Raw genomic sequence first — 17,956 nt, 5'->3', positions numbered from 1 at the left:
ACTAAAGTATAAAGAAAGTTTAAATTGGAAATTATATCTTAATTCTTTAAAAACTTTAACAACAAATTCTCTATATGCAAAAAGAGCTTTTTTTTATTTTTAAAAGTTAATATACGACCTATCTAATTGAAACAGTTGAAAACTATGAGAACAAAAAGACTTTAAAATAAAATAAATTTAAGACTAAAATCTGAGTTAAATTCTTACATCAGAATGTGTGTTAATGCTTAAAACTAACAAATAATTACAAACCTTAATTTGAAACCCTATACCTTAACAGTTTAAGGTTTATTTTACTAACTTACCTAAAAGCGGTAATTATAATACATACAACTTTAATCTAATTTAGTTATATGTTACAGTATCTTGTAACTAATAAAAATATAAGTTTATCTTTTGTACACCTGTCGTAAACCAATGAGTTTCCAAAAGTATTTTTTTTGTACTTTAGAACTTTTTTATGTTCATCTTTTGAACTTTTATTTTCAATTTAAATAAATAAGCATATTTCATAAAATGTATTATCTTAAAAACAGTTATTGTCTAAAATATCTAAATACTGTCAGCTTATACAATAGAATAATTGTATTACTTGAAAATTAACAGCCTAATAATAAAAAAAAGTGCATAGTTGTGTTTTTTAAATGAAAAGCAGCCAAATTTTAAAGGTATAAAAAACCACAGTAAAAATTTAAATTGCTTTTAAAACTTAATTAGTTCTACAAAAATCACATTTTTGCAAGCTTGAACACTTAAAGTCAAAAGTCAAGTTTCAAAAGCGTAACAGCAGACTACTTTGTTTTTCGATTCGCACGTGAAACTATTTAAAATAGAGTAATTAAAAGTTTTTAAATCAGTATATAAATGATAGTAACGTACAAAGTTAAACCATTTTAAACCTTATCAGGCCAAGTAAAAATAAGTAAACTTTTTTTATAAGCTAAATTATTAACACAAAAATATTAGTTTAATTTTTTTTATTCCATTTTCAATAAACTTTACAATGAAAGCAGACAAGTTAGATAGATTATGAGAATCCGTTTGTATATAGTTTTACTAGTACAAATTTTTATTTTAAAGCCATATTCGTTTGCTGAAACTGAATTGAATAATACTGATGAAAATGTCGAAAATGTAAGTGAAAAACTTGAGCAATTGAAACAAAAGTTTTCGGGTATGAAAACAAACTTTCAAACTTTAGAAATTTCAAATTTAAAGGTTAAACTAGAAATTCACGAACTAAATGAAAAGTTTCAAGGTGAGTGATTTAGTTAAAACTTCTAACTATTAAAAAAATTAAATTTATATGCTCTTTAACAAAAATTATAACATTAACCAAGTGTTCAAAAAATGTTTTAAAGGATTGTATAAAAAAACAATAAAAATAAAAAAAACAATGTTTGAAAATTTAATTAATATACTACGTTTTGATATATAAAAACATTTTTCAAAAAGTATAATTTAAATGCATTTAAACTTCAAATTAAGTAAGTTAGCTGAGAAGTACATAGATGTTAAAAAAAATAAAGAATTTAGTTTTACTAACAAATTTTATTATTAATTTTAACAACTATCTACAGATTTCTATTAGTTATCCTTGGTAAAAGTAGTTTTTAAATAATTAGACTGAAATAAAACAAACAAAAATCAACAATGTTTAAAATTTATACTAAAAACATTTTTGTTTATCACCATTCAAACTATACGACCGTTATGATAGCAAGAAGCTAACTTCATTTTTCTAAACATTAACACTGCTTTTCTTCCTTGCTTTTAAAACTAATTTAGATTTTTAAAATCAAAAGAACGTTCTTTTTCCTTATTTCAAAATTTCATATCAAACTGAGCTTTAACATTTGAACCAGGGTCCTTTAAGATATGATTTATTTTGCTTGATTTTACTTGCAACGCCGTTAGACCAAAAAAAAATTTTTTTTTACATATTTAAAGTTTTTAGCGACTTCAATTTTATTCAAACAGTTTATTTAAAACTTAAAATGTTTCTAAAACTGTTAAAGACAACATAAGTTTTAAAATATACGATTTTGAAATATATAAAAACTTCTTAAAAACAGATATACTAGACTATCGTATACTAAAGTTTACGAAAAGCATAAGCCGTCAATATAAATACATGAAAAAAAAGGTAATGAAATCACAAAGTGATTATGAAACTAGTTTTTCTATAGAAAATAGGGAAAGAACTACATCTGCTAAAAAAGAAAATCAACCATCATTTGAAGGTTAAAATAGTTATAGATACCAAAAAAATTATAAAATAATAAAATTGATTAATATAATGCATATAAAAAATATTTATTAACAAAGCCTATTAAAGTACAATCTTTTACTTGTAAGTTTAAAATAAAGTAAAAACACTAGAAATTTAAACATTAAACATATATGAAACCTAGGCTTTTTTATTTATTTTATAAAAATTGACTTTCGAAAATCTATAAAAATATTTTATACGAATTAACAACGTATAAAAATAAAAACGACATTAAAACTCTATCATAATAATCATGTAGCATAATTAGTATTCTGTGCTTTTACTTACCAGAAACAACAAACATAAGCTAATATCTGCAAGTTTTTAGTACTTTTGAATTCTTAGCATCTTTAAAAAAAAAATAACAATTTTTTTTTTTAAAGTTGTTATACTTTATGATTTAAATAATTGAATTTACATGCTTTACATGACTTCTCCGATATTTTCCTAAAGTTTAAATGTATAATATGTTCCTTGAAATAATTAAAGTTGCATTCTTACAAATAGTTTGAGCTATATATTAAGATTATTTTAGTACATATTTTACAATAAAAAGCGTTAATAAGTTATTTTGTTTTGTTAAAAAAAATTTGTGATATTCAAAAACTATTTAACTGGTTTTCCTATTTCTCAAAATTATAAAACAAATCATAGAACTAGCTAAAAAAATAAAGATGATTGAGGAGAAGACTGCAGAAGTAGAAAGAAATAAAAACAATACCAAGCTTAGTTTTCGTAATCAGCTACAAACAATCCAACAAAAGACAGCTGAGTTAGACAAAAGTGTGAAAACTATTAATTTAGAACGAAACAAAAGCAACTTAATTCTTAAAAACATAACCACTGCGCTCAATTGCATACAAGGTATGTTTTAAATATTTTAAAATAGTTCTTACAATGTTGTTAAATAATTTTTTTATTCTTCAAATGATATTAAAAATTAGTATTGCATGTTTGTTTTTTTCATGCATCTATTTTATGAGTTACAAATTGCGTGGGTTTTAACATTATAGATCATGAGAGTGCTAAATTTAAAGCATAAATCGGCAAACTGTAACCCCAAGTATAGTTTTACGCTAATAACATACTTTTGTAAAACAAAAACAAATATATAGTGGTAAAAACTTACAATTAGGCTTTTAATTTAATTATTACGAATTACTAATACTTTATTATTGCTTTTTTTTTGTGATATATAACAGTACTTTTACATTGATTATTACGGTTATTTTATACAATTGCGGTCAATATGTTTTTTTTAACTGCCCTGTAACGTATTAAGACTGCCAACCTATGATTTAAAGAAACCTTGAAACCTTTCGGATTTTTTTCTTAAGTTTCATTGTGTTAAAGTTAGCACTTGTTTATTTTGAAGTAAATTTATGATAAGTTAAAATTAAAGTTTAGATCACAAGATTTACAAGTTTAAAAAGAAACTAGCTTTTACAATGAGTTTTGTTGAAATTTAAAGTATGAAAATAATAAACTTTTGCTTATAGTTTTCCTTTTGTTTTAATCAATGTCTAATCTACAAATATACAAAACTTGCTTTCTGTTTCGTTTGAAAATAATTGATGAATGTGTAACACTGTTATTCCTTTTTTAAGTTTATACACATGTTTTTTAACGTAGGGTTAAATGTAATAAAAATTATTTTACAACTTAGTTTGTAAGCATTTATTTATGACTTATTTTGAATTACAGAATCAAAAACCTTAAAAAATTTTACGCAACCTTCAAAAGATGATGATTTTGAAAATAAAGTTAATGAAACTATAAAAATGTATGCTCAATTTGAAACGCAAATACGAAGTGCAAATGAAAAAGCTAATGAAACAAAATCTATTCTCGTGGCTGTAACAAAAACATTCAACCATTTATATGGTTTATAAAATTAATTTAATTAAAAAGATTTATTTGTAGATTTAATTTCATTTTAAGTACTTTCCCGAAAAAAACTACTTTTTTGTTAAGTTTTTTTTTTCTGTTATATTTTCTTTCTTTATATTTATGCATTATGACAATTTAGTTTTCAGTAAATAATTTAGTTTGTAGATGAATAAACGAAATATTTTTCATTATTCTTTTGGAAAATAAGACACTAGTTATCTTTACAGATATTACACAACAAGTTAATAAAAACAATGAAAAGCTAAACAATGTACTGAGAAAATTACAAAATGAAAAAAGTAGTTTTAAGAATCTGTCTGGTATTATAATTTCGCAGATACATAAACTAAACAAAAAGCTAGTTAATGGAAGCGACGAAAACAACAGTTGGCAACAACTTTTCATTAAAAGTACTATACAGTTTTTACTTGTATATAAATTTGACGAGAAACCAATTGATATTCTGATAAACTAAACAAAATTTTATTTAGACAATCTGAGTCAACTAGGCAATTTAGATGAGAAATTATACATAACAACAACAACTTTAAACGTGGAAACAAATGAAATTAGGAAAATGATTACAGAAATTAAGTCACTTGAAAATAGCCTGGACAAGGCGATAGAAAATTTTATAATACTTAAAAACAAAACTGATACAAGAATGATTAGCATAAAATTTAAACTAAAATCAAATAAAAGTAATTTGAACTATATATTGAAATTTTTCCTGTACAATTAATGCTATCAATATTACTTAACGAAATTAAAACGTGTGTAATATCTATCTTTTTGAATAAAATGTTATTATTGACTGATGATCTCATTTGTGAGTGAAACAGTAGTTTGAAAATAAAATCTTAAAATACTGGAAATTATATTAACTCCTTGGCAATAAGTTGAGATCTTCAATTTTTATCTTTATAGATTAAATGTTTCAATTACTTTTTTGATATACTTAAGAACTTACTCAATTAATAGTTAAAAGGTAAAAAGAATAACGTAGTAGTCTATATTATTTGATCAAATACCTTTTACTTAAATAGATACTACTCTTCGACTTATAGAAATTAAGAAAAATTTAAACACTATGTCAAATAAACTTAAAGAAGATAAAGTACATTTTCTGAAAAAAACTAAAGAAGTTAATGCAAAAACAAACCAGTTAAAAAAGTTGTTGCACGCTCTAAACACAAAAATAGATTACAACAAAAACCAACTTCTCAATTTGACTAGCTTCTATGATTTTGTAAAAAGTTTGGGAAATCAAATGATTACATTTACTTAAATCAACTTATTACATTTTTAAATTCTAGTAAAATATTTTGAAATAAAATACTGTTTGAAAAATTCATACTTATTTTGCAAAGCTAATACTTAAAAAATTAAGTTGGAACTATTATATAATAAAAGTTAAAAATAATTATATATTTAAGGCAAATAGATGTTTAGAAATAAACAATCAACTTAAATAGGTACCAAGTCATCGGTCAACACAAACCGTATGAGCATAAAGAACATTAAAAATCATTTAAAAATTTTTGATGAAGATAACAAAATCGAATTTAATGAGTTAAGTGATAATATAAGTTCGATTTCAAACGCCATTCATTCGTTAGATGAACGTTTAAACATGCTAAATGCAATTTTGAACGAAACTTCTCAAAAAAACTCTGACAACCAAATTAAAACTGTTAAGTTTAAAGCTGATTTTAACGATGTAAAAAGTGAGTTTTTTGTTCAATACATAACTTTTTTTTTACAATATAAACTTAAGAATAATCTTAGTATCTAGAAAGATATTAAATGTTAAAAAAATCTAATACACAGTATAATAAGTGGACCTCGTACATCATTAACTACTATTTTCTTCGTTTAAAAAGATCTAAGAGTCTACTAAAAACTTTTTTAGATAAAAGTTTCATTACTCAACAATATCTTACTAAGCTGTTTTCAACATTCAAACAATTAAAAACTTGTTCAACTGATTCACATGAACAGTTTTATTCAAAAGTTGAAAACTTGCAGAACAATTTTACTATTTACAAAAAAGTCTTCAACAACAGAAAAGTTTTTATAAACAAAATGTTCGAAAATCTGTAAGTTTTTTAAGCTACTGGTACTAAACAATAAACTTTACAAGTATTTTTTCATAAATTTGTTTTAACACTATAGTTTGTTTTAAGGTTTAATAATATTATAAATATTTAGTTTTCTTTTTGTTTAAGTTTTTTATAGTGTCAATTTCGTAGGTACGAAAAGTACGAAGTTCAAAAGAATTATACTGACTATTTTGAAAACATGGAAAGTTTGGTTAATAGAAAGCTTACAAATTTACAGCTAAACCTAACTAGAATTGATGATAATTTTAGTTTAGATCATAACGTCACCAAAAATAAATTTAAAATGCTTGAATTAGAAGTATACATGTTTAAGAAAGAAAAAATTCCGCTATTGAATAAAGATTTAATGGTTTCAACTGAAAAAGGTACACAACCTCTAAAGTGTTTTGCAACAATCCATTCTTCTACACAAAATAAAAACAGTAGTTAAATAAAATTTCGATTCTTGAATAGTATCCAAAGTTATTTCATAACTTAACCGCAGTATAATTTTATAATAAAACAGTTCTTTTAAAAAATATTTAGTTTGGAACAAAAATATTGAAGTAATTAACCAAAAGTTCATCACTAACAATAAAAGCATTACTACAAGATTAAACACAATGTACAAAGGTTTAGATAAGCTAAAAAACAATATCACAGAAGAAAATAAAGCTTTTCTTGAAGAGTCTAAATCTTATTGCCTTAACATACAAAAAGTTAACAAAAACCAAATTGATGGTTTGAAAAAAGTTGTTGAGAGTATTGAAAGTTAGTATTACATATTTTTATATAAAACAACTGTTAGAGGTATAAACTCACTTAATGTTTTTTAATAAAAAGTAAAGCTAACTAAGAATCACTTATTTTAGAGAAAAGATTCAAAAAGAGTCAGTTTTTTAAGTAAAAATATGAATCAAATTAATTCTTAATTATAAGAGTTAATTAAATTTTTTTGATGCTACAATTTTTGAAGGTATATACATATAAATCATTCGTATCATTATAAATTAAATCGAATGATCTTATAAAAAAACTAGATTTATAAAACGTTACTCAAATAAAATATCTAATATCTAAATTGTATTTTCTTAAAACTTCTCAAGTAGCAAAAGTTGTCTGTTTAAACAAAAACTGGTGATTATAAGTTTGATTCTAATTTCCGATGAACTTTTGCTTGGGTCTATTAGGAATTAACTTTCGAAAAAGTTATAGTTCATATTTCATTTACTGTAAAGCATCTAAATATTAGATTTTTAAACAAAAATTAATAGCTTGCTAGAAAACTTACTTAAAAATCTTTAAACCCGTTCAAGGTTATTAGGTCTATTCTACTATATTGAGAACAAATTCAGGCACTCTGTTAATATAATGAGAACTTAACTGCAATAAACAAACACTAAACTTTGAAATTTCTAATAACTTTGCCAGATTTACACTTTTTTTATTATACTGCAGCAAACTACTTGACGAGTTGTGATGTGGAAGAAATTCAATACGGAAGTCATAATTCCACAGCGCTTCTCAGAGATGGGGACTTTGTCGAATACTCGTGTTATCGAGGGTACAAGTTCAGGGGAGAAGTCCCCGTGAGAAGATGTAGCGATGGAGTGATCGCTCCAAGTTTTCATGAAGAACCTCTTAGTTGTGGTCAGTTTTTTACTGACAAAAAAGTAACAAAAACGTTCGGGTTACAAAATTGTAACTTTACTAACGTGTAAGAATTAATAGTTATCAATTTCAACATTCAGCTTGCAAAATAATTTAAACGTTTGTTTTTGTTGTAACATCATGTTAAAATGTACATTGGTTTTTTTACGAGGTTAGATATCTCAATGATGTTTGGACCAAATGAGGTATCTTTTGATGAAGGGATCGAGTATTGTAAAGGACAGAACAGCGTTCCTATGACAAAGCACATCAGCACCAGAAAAGAAAGACAGTAAGTAGTTGTAGTCGACATTCGAATAATCAAAAGTGCACGCGTTGTTTAGTTATAACTATCACAAAATTGTTACAAAGTAAATGCCATAAGTTTATCAGTTTTTTTTTAAGTAAAAAATTTATTAAACTGCCTCTAAATATGATCTTTCAAAAAAGTCAAAGTGCAAAAGTTACCATGAGAATTTGCTAACAAATATATTATTTTAAACTGGGTATACCTCATAAAATCACAGTATAAAGTTATAAATTGATAAAAACATGATAAAGCAAACATTTTTAATACGCTATTTACATGTTTAGTAAAAAATTAGAATAAAGACATAACACAGAAGTAAATACATACATTTCATTACAATCGAAAAAACTCAAATAATACACTACTTAATACTTTTGCAGAAGTTAAAAAAAACATAGTTGAATATAACAGCGTAAGATAATTTGTAAAAGCGCTTCACATTATTCATTTTGCTTTGTTTTCTTTTTAACCTATTGATATTAATTAACTTTATAAACTCCTATTTAATTTTTGTAAAAAAAAAATTTATTCAATATTTAAGTACAATAGCTATTGCATTTAAAAAAGGATATTTTTCAGGAATATCTGTAAACATCTAGGAGTCGCTCATGGCCTTTATAGAGTCGGTTTTATTTTTACAAGAGGTAAATGGAGAACTTATCTCGGTGAAATAATTGATGCGCCAGTAACAAATGATGACAATAAGGAAGGCGACACATTGTCACTTCTATGCGTTATTGGAGTTTTAATGGAACTAGATTATAATGAAGAGGGCTACTTTTACGGGGAGTTTGTTGTTTTTCCGAAACAGGAAACATTGCAACCATTGTGTATGAGCAAATAAAAAACAAATGAAAAAAAAACTGTAGATTTTAAGTGCATTCTTTAAGTTGCTTTTCTTCAACGTTATAAGATAAACGATAACTATTTTAGTAAGTTAGGAAGCTACAACATTTTTTCTAATTTTTTATATTCTTAAAATCTTGCCTAAGTAAAAAAATGGACTTTTAAGAAACAAAATAGCATGTTTTTTCTTTCATTTTTTTAATATGATTTAATATATAAGCGTTGTACAAAAAATACTGGAATTAATTTTAAGAAACTAAATTAAGATTTAAGTTTAAAAAAATAAAATTAAGCCTTAACTTCAATCTAATTAGTTTCAAAAGGTTATCGAGCACAATACTTTTTTTTGGATTGTTTTCAAAGCTTGAAAGTAAATTCTTATTTTTTTTTAAATACTATAATTTATGGTAGGTTGAATAAAAGTACCTTTTTAAATTGTTTATTAAATAAAGGTATACTTAACGAGAGTATTTCAAAGCTGATTTGATAACTATGCTTTTACATGGTTGAACTTTTCTTTAGTAAAAGTCTTTTAAAACTTAAAGTAAATTATTTTTTTAAACGAATGTAGACAATATAACTCAACTAAGTAAAATAAAGCAAACGCATTAGTACACAAAAATATTACAATATAAAAGTTTTTTTCGATAAAAGTTAATTTAAAACACCGTCTATTTAACAACCTCAAATAAATACAAAGAAAACTGTTAGTAATACGTCTTGAAAACTTATGAAAAGTAAATCTTGTTTTTTATTTTTTGCTGTTATAATTTTACAATTTATCTCAACAGCTATTTTTTAAATTACGTAAATGAAAGATTATTTTTAATTTGATATTATAAAGGATATTTCGAAAAAGTTTTATAAAATAAGCAATCATTCCTAAAGCATGTATAAAAAGCACATAAGCTGATTTTTAAAAATCTAACCTTTTTTTTTGTATTGTGATAAATAAGTAAAAGTTGTATAAATTGAAACAACTTTTATTAAACTATTAATTTTGAATCCACTGTTAGTATAAACTACAAACCAATTGTAATCGAAAAAGGCCTGCCTATTTTTTAAAAGTACAGAATTAAAATAAAACTTTCTTCTTGATTTACAGTCAAAATATAAGTTGCTCTCCAGTCTACAGCAACATTGTAAAACTTTTTGCTCTACCAAATTTCTTAGTGCATTATTGATAAACTTTTTTTTTCTACTTTGTTTTTAGTTTTTAATATTTCAGCTTATAGATTAAGTAGAAATATGATGCAGCCAATTATGCTTGTTGTTTTTTCGGTTGCTTTTATTAGCTTACCTGAAAATTCAAATGCTGAAACTTTGATGAGTTCAAAAAAGAAGGTTGAAATGATAAATGATATAGCAGAAAAAATGCAGAAAGATTTTGATGAAATGAAATCTAATTTCCACAAATTGGAAGTTTCTAACTTGATGCTAAAATTGCAAATTCACGAAATAAAAGACAATTTTCAAGGTGAAAAAAGCGTTTGTACAGTATCTAACTGTATCACTAATAAAACAAAATTTAGTTGTTTCTACATTCTAAAATATCTTTTAAATAGTAAATATATTATTTAATTTAAGATGCTGTAGTTTAAAGAATTTAAAACAAATTTGAGACAAACAAAATTAAAACTTATTTTTTTGTTAAACTACTATCCAAGTCTCAAATTTAGATGGTAAAACTAAATCTTCTGCTAATACAATATAGCTGTTTTCGGTCTTGTTAAATAATCTAGTGCATTTATTTTCCTGCTATTTTAACAGAAATAATTAACCAGCGAATAAAAAGACTAACTAGAACCACAAGCCGTCAGTATAAGGACTTGAGAAAAAGAATGGTGAGGTTGCAAAACGACCAAAATAGTATTATTAACAGTCAAGTCAAACAACTCAGTAAATCCGAAAGCAACAAAAATGAAAGTTATTTTGAAGGTATTGTCAGCTTATTTTAAACATATGAAAGCAAACAGCTTTTAATTATAATTAGTTTAGCTAAGCTTAAATAAAATATAAATGTAAGAAACGTTAAAGTTTGCTGTCATTCAAACAAGCATTTATTTAGCTCAAAATTCATAAAAGGGAAAAAATTAAAATAAAATAAACTTTGTGAGTTTGCATCTTAGAATTAAAGTGAATAGCATTCGGTAAAGTAGCTTTAAGTTTGTTTGAAGATTTTTAAATAAACTTACAGTATTGAACACATTAAAACCACTTTGAGCTCTCTAAAAATACACAGATTTTAGCCGTAGTAAAAATTAAGTACTTTCTATTTTAAAAATTTTATTACCTAAATGCAACTTAAACACTGTTAGCGCATTATTAGAACTTTGTTCTTGTAAAAAAAAAACAATAAATTTGACATTATTTGTGTTTATCCGTTTTTGAGCTCAATATTATTATCGATTATATAAAATCGAAGACTAAATATGCAAAATACTTTAAGTAGAAAAACTTAAGTTAATCTTTTTTATAAACTTCAGTAATAAATTGTACACAGAGATAGCAAGTAAAGTTAAAGATGTAAATAAGAAAATAACAAGTGTGGCAAACACAATGAATTTAGAAAAGTCAAGTCTTCAAAATGATATGCAAGCAATCATGTTAAAGACAAATAGTTTAGATAATACAGTTCAAAAACTAATTTCAAAACAAAACAAGGATAAACTTCGTTTTTCAAACATAACTGAAAAAATAATTTCATTAAAAGGTACTATGAAGTTTTATGATACATAAACTTAATAAATTATTTGATTAAAATAAAATAAATAGATTTTTATAACGTTACAAAAAATGTTTAGTTTATTTAGATAAATTTAAAAAAACACTGTTTTAATATTTCAAGATCTTAATAATTGCTGCAACTTGACTGAAACAACGAAAAACAACAAAACTTTACTTCAAAAAGAAAAACTTAAACAAAACTTAGAACATTTTGCTGGTTTGAAAATGCGACTACAAAGTACTATTACAGAAGTTTTTCAAACAAGAAATGCTGTTCATAATTTAACAAACAAAATTAATCAATTTCAAGGTTTTCAAAGTTTTAATACAAATAACAATTTAAATTAAGCCTCACATTAAAAGTTTGGTTTGAATATTTAAAGCACACGTAAAATAATTTACTAACTTTATTGAGTTAAATCTGTTTCATTAATTTTACGTACATACGATTTTTTAATAAACCATTAAAAGCTAATGCTAAACAAATATATTTTATAGATGTTGCAAACATCATTGTTGAAAACAAACAAACAATTGATGATGTAGAAAAAATCTTTAAAGAGCAAAAAAATAATACTAGCAAACATATCTCAAATATCAATAAACATTTATCCAACCTAAACAAAAATTTTACAATTTTTATGGAAAAAACAATTATAACCAAAAAACAAATCATGAAAGGTTAGTTTTTAGTAAAAAATAAGTATTTCTTAAAAAAATGTATACACTTTTTAGATACAGAAAACCAATTAAGTATGTTGAATGAAAGAGTAAACAAGGTTGCAAACAAAAAAGAAAATGAAACAACTACGATTAAAAATATAATCAATGAAGTTGTTTCAAATTATACTTTGTCCAGGAACAGAATAAATAAAATTGAAATTGAAAAGAATAAAACAATGAACAAACTTTTAGATATTATCTTTAAACTAGACTCATTTGAAAGTAACTACCTTAATTTTTACTCTAAATAAGTACAATTTATTGAAAAACTCAATTAAAGTAAATAAAAATTTCTCACTTTTTTTAAATAACACCATGTATATATTATTACCTTATAAATTAATATCAACAAAAAATTCAAAAAAAATCAATCTGGTGTAGAAACCAGTAAAGTTAGTTTTCTAACAGTCAAACAAAAAGAAATTATCAGAATGCTTTTGATTTTAATATCAGTATCATAACTATCAAAGTTTCAGGAAACTAAAAGTTCTGAAGTAAAACACTTAAATAATAGCTTTTTTATGTGATTTATTTATTTAAGTAAAACAGAATATAAAAATTAAACATCATTTTTGTTACTTGACTTGTAAAGTGTGCAACAAAAATGTTTTTTAGAAGAAAAAATTCAAATAAATGATATTCTGTTACAACTAAACAATGTAACCAGTAAACTGAAGGTCGAAAAAAAGTTTTATTCTGAAAACTTTGGAAAATTGAAAACAACAATGAACCGTTTAAGTCAAAAACTTCATAACTTGACTTCAAAAGAAAAAATTAACCAAAAATATATACTGAACTTGACTAGCTTTTATGATTTTGCAAAAGGTTGGTAAAAAAAAAGCTAAAAATAATTTTTAGTTTCAAAGTATTTTTTCTATATCTAAGAAAATTAAGGTTTTTTTCTTTTAAGAAAGCAAATAAATCTAACTGAATTTTTTTATAAGTAGCTTTTTCAAGGAACAATTGTTTTCATTTAATAAAAAGTATCTAAAATTAATAGTTCAAAAAATTTCAAACAATCAGCCAAATAAATATCTCAACAGATACAGAGTTATCAATTAAAACAAACATTCAAGACATAACAATCGTTCGAAACAATATTTCAAATTATAAAGAAGATAATAAAATAAAACTTGACGAATTTCGTCACCATACTACTTCAATGATAAACGCACTTCATTTAATTTCTGATCGTTCTAACAAACTGAGTTCTACTTTAGAAGAAATATCTCAAAACACAAACGAAAACAACAACGAACTTTTTTCAATTAAAATTGACTTAGATGAAGTAAAAAGTTAGGATAGTTTTCAAAGACTCTACTTAATAAATTTTGTAATAAACTGATGCATTAAATTATAGATAGAAGTGAGAATATGCAAAGAAATATTGAAAATTTGTCTACAGATTTTGATAAAAATAGTTTAGATTCCATAAAAATGTTTAATGATCTTAACTTTAAAATCGAATACCTCAATAGCAACTTAACAGTTATCAATGATACTAATGAAAGTGCAAGCGCTTTTGTAAATCAATTGTATGACGATCTGTGAGTTTTAACTTACTAAGTTTTTTTTTTAATTTATAATAAAATGGCATAAAATACTACTGCAAAAACAAGAACAAGAAAAGAATACTCGTGAAACAATTATAGTTAAACTGAAATGTTACATTATATCGTGTTTATATTAATGTAGTATAATCATATTAGTTTTGTTCACATTTATAACCGTGTAAACTTGTTTATTTTGTTTCCTTTCTAAAGTTTTTTAATATATTTAGATAAAAAATAAAAAGTTAAAAAAATTGACTGAAAGTAAGCATACTGAAAACCAAACTAATGATTGTATTTATTTTAAAAGAGATGAAAAGTATAATCACCTGAGCAACTATCCAGAAAGCTTATCCATTTTTAAAACCAAACTCAATACGAACTTTTCTCTACTGAAAAAAAGTCTACTTGAAGCTGATAAAAAGTGTAGAGAACTGAATAAAAACAATACCAGGGATATTGAAAAGATTGAATTAGACTTTCAAAATATTAAAACAAAAGAATTTCCACTATTGAAGGAAAAATTAATTATAGCACTAAATGAAAGTTTGAAAACTTTTATATGTGTATAATCTTATTTATATTAATATTACTTTCTTGTTGTAGACTGCTTTGTCTAAATACATTTGTAGTACTTAAAAAGTGTTAATAAACTCAGATTATCTGTTTTTATTTTTGTTTTAGGTTCAAAAGTAAAATTTGATAAATTCAACAAAATGTTTTCCAAAGACATAAAAAGAGTAAATTTTAAATTTAATGAGACCTACAGAAGTATGGATAGGCTTGAGAAAAACATAACGATCAAAAATAAAGCTTTTTTCGAAGATTACAAATCATTTTGTCAAGAGCTTCAAATTGAAAACAAAAATGAGATTGATGATTTTAATAAAAATGTTGAAAAACTTGAAAGTAATAATTTTTTTTTAACCTTTATGTTTTACACAATGAAAAGTTTACTTACAAAATACAATGAAAAAAAAAACTGTTGCTTGAGTTTTGACTTTCAATTTCCTCTTTGATTTATTTAAAACAAAAAAGTTTGTATACTACAATGCCTCACAAGTTGTACAAAAAGTTACAAAAAAAAGTATGATTCCTTATTAGATAACTAAATGTATATTATAAATATACAATTTTTCACAAGTGTTCTAAAATTTTCAAAAAAGTGTCTACAATTTCAATTAAGTTAGTTTTCTATACTTTTCTAGTAACTAAATAGTTACGAAACACAAACTTTAAGTTTTTATTTAAAAACTTTGTTGCAGCAAACTACTTGACGAGTTGTGATGTGGAAGAAATTCAATACGGAAGTCATAATTCCACAGCGCTTCTCAGAGATGGGGACTTTGTCGAATACTCGTGTTATCGAGGGTACAAGTTCAGGGGAGAAGTCCCCGTGAGAAGATGTAGCGATGGAGTGATCGCTCCAAGTTTTCATGAAGAACCTCTCAGTTGTGGTCAGTTAACAATACTAAGTACAAACTTAGATGTAGGTTTATTATTAGTTCAAGTAAAAACAAGTTTTACAAGACAATGTTTTAAGAAAAATAAAAGTTTTAACAGAGTTCATAAAATATGTAATTACTTTTCAAGATCAATAAAAATGCTAAAAAAACTAAGGTTTAATGTAAATTAGTACTATTGAAACTTTAATTTGAACTTATTTTCGATAACTTAATTAATGTAGTCACTACCAACAAAGAATCTAAAAAGTAATGAAAACTTTTGCAAGTTTGTTATTACTCTTTATTTGTTTAAATTAATAATAATATTTCAATAGTGTTACATGATGTACATTAGAAAACTTTACAATGTTTAAAAGTTTTTAATATAGAGTTATTTATGATTTATAAACCATTCTTTATTGGTAATAATATTTTCCTAAATAATTAATAGTTCTAATTATATCGATGGACCTTATATGTTGTTTTTTTTAAATTAAGAATGTTTTTTCAATAGTGTTCAATAATGTTTATAAGAAAACTTTTAATTTTTTTATAGGTTCTAATGGAGAGTTATGTATTCATAATAATGTATTCCTAATTAATTAATATTTCTAGTTATATCTATGAAATTTGGACCAAATGCAGTAACTTTTGATAAAGGAATAGAGTACTGTAAAGGAATTAATGCTGTCCCCATGATCAAACACATGAAAAATAGGAAAGAAAGACAGTTAGAACAACTTTTTTTAACATTGAGTTACTTTCTTTTTTAATTTAAAAATAGAGAATTTTATAAAATGTAGTTTTTTTGTTCTTCTGTTTAAACTTAAATTGAATAAACATGAATAACGCAGCCAAAAGTATTCAACTTCAATAAAATTTTTGATAATTTTGGTAGGATAAAAGAGTAATAAAACGAATTCTTTTTATGGTAAAAGTAATAAAAAATTTTCTAGCCTAGAAATATCCTTTAACAGTTTAACCTTTTTTTAAAGGGATCTCTGTGTAAACCTAGGAATAACTAAAGGTGGTATGCGATCGGGTTTTGTATTCAGGAATGGAAAATGGAGAAATCATCTCGGAAATATTGTTGATAACCCAATAACAAATACTGATGTTAAAGAGGGAGCAACGTTAACTATCATTTGCAATGTAGATGTTAACTATGGAATATTTATTATGTTCCCAAAAGAGCAACAAATTCAACCTTTGTGTATGTATACGTAAATCATGAGACTAAGTTTAGTAACATAACTGTTTGTATTTACGTATTAATGTTCTATAAAAGTATAAGTGGACATTTATCTTTATTCTGTAGATTATTATTTACTTTTGTTTTTCGGATTTAAAATGTTGGTGAATAACTTTTTGTTACTTTTTAGGTTTTTCTCTTTTATCAAGTTATAAATTCAGTTTTGTTAACTTTTATATTTTCTAACTTTCATTAGTACATGTATCATCAATTGTACAGCTTCAAATAGACTTCAATTAACTACTTATTTTTACTTAATATTATTTAGTATTACTTAGAATTAAATAGGCATAGAAGTTGTCCGATACCTTATTTTTATCATTTATATCTTATAGAAATTATTAAAAACATTTCAAAAGAAATTGTTTAAACAAATCTAGTTTTTAGTTATCTTAACTTCTATGTGTATTAACTTTATAATTGGAACATAAGTGACCAGTAATTATACAATAAGACATACAAGACACATAATTTTAATAAAACTAGATATATTTCGAGCAATTCTCATCTGTAGAGTACAAAGCTAACAAGAAATATGATTTTACAAACTTATATAGTAACCAAATAATCATAAAGTAATCGAAGATTAATAAAAGACAAAAGCAATTAGTAACAATGAAAACCATTTAAGTTAACTTACGTTATGACTATTCTACAGTAAAATTTTACATCAATATAATGAATATAACACTTATAAGTCCTGGACTTGAAGTTAAACTGTTATGGTATATGACTCTATAACCGAAAGGTTTTTTCGTGCACCAGGTCCTTGGACCAAACTTTTTTAGCGTTTTTTGTCGTTCAATAAACAATATAAACTATTACGAAAATAAAAAAACAGTATAGTCAAAACCTTTTTGCTTACATAAAACAGGTTTCCTTAAAAAAAATACAAATAGCTTCTAGTTAAACCAAATCGAAAATATTTTTACAAGTTTTAATGATTTTGAATCTATTTAGATTATAACTGTTTGCACATGTTGAATTATTGAAAACATTTTTTGCAATGGATGAAGGTTTAGATGCATTTTAAACCTTGACCCGTAAATCATCCTTCTTTTCTTAAAAGCAAAAATTCTTTACACTCGTTGGGACATGCTCTTTTTTTCCTTTCCTTAGATGTCTTGTTGTTAATCCAATTGAAGTTGCTTTACAACAGCAGCTGTTTTAGTATATTACCATACTTTTT

General features: G+C 24.2%; 2 protein-coding genes across 2 annotated transcripts; both read left to right on the top strand.

The window, feature by feature from the left end:
- The first annotated feature begins 1,014 nt into the window (after positions 1–1,014).
- LOC145837849 (uncharacterized) lies at positions 1,015–10,298 on the top strand. Its single transcript, XM_082945311.1, has 14 exons — positions 1,015–1,258; positions 2,076–2,243; positions 2,927–3,136; positions 3,977–4,156; positions 4,390–4,572; positions 4,654–4,863; positions 5,209–5,418; positions 5,638–5,889; positions 6,075–6,261; positions 6,415–6,650; positions 6,811–7,035; positions 7,723–7,914; positions 8,092–8,206; positions 8,804–10,298. Exons 1-14 carry the CDS (start codon positions 1,030–1,032, stop codon positions 9,066–9,068), a joined length of 2,862 nt encoding a protein of 953 aa, XP_082801437.1. The 5' UTR covers positions 1,015–1,029; the 3' UTR covers positions 9,069–10,298.
- On the top strand, positions 10,298–17,521 carry LOC145837850 (uncharacterized). The gene is made up of 14 exons (XM_082945312.1): positions 10,298–10,547; positions 10,841–11,008; positions 11,574–11,783; positions 11,919–12,107; positions 12,296–12,478; positions 12,533–12,742; positions 13,136–13,345; positions 13,564–13,815; positions 13,881–14,067; positions 14,381–14,616; positions 14,755–14,979; positions 15,336–15,527; positions 16,131–16,245; positions 16,511–17,521. The coding sequence occupies exons 1-14, from the start codon at positions 10,319–10,321 to the stop codon at positions 16,740–16,742; spliced, it is 2,838 nt and encodes a 945-aa protein (XP_082801438.1). The 5' UTR covers positions 10,298–10,318; the 3' UTR covers positions 16,743–17,521.
- The last annotated feature ends 435 nt before the right edge of the window (positions 17,522–17,956 follow it).

This window comes from Thalia democratica, chromosome 6 (assembly GCF_965202585.1).
Source record: "Thalia democratica chromosome 6, ktThaDemo2.hap1.1, whole genome shotgun sequence".
Taxonomy (NCBI): domain Eukaryota; kingdom Metazoa; phylum Chordata; class Thaliacea; order Salpida; family Salpidae; genus Thalia; species Thalia democratica.
This window is presented reverse-complemented; position numbering and strand designations above follow the sequence as displayed.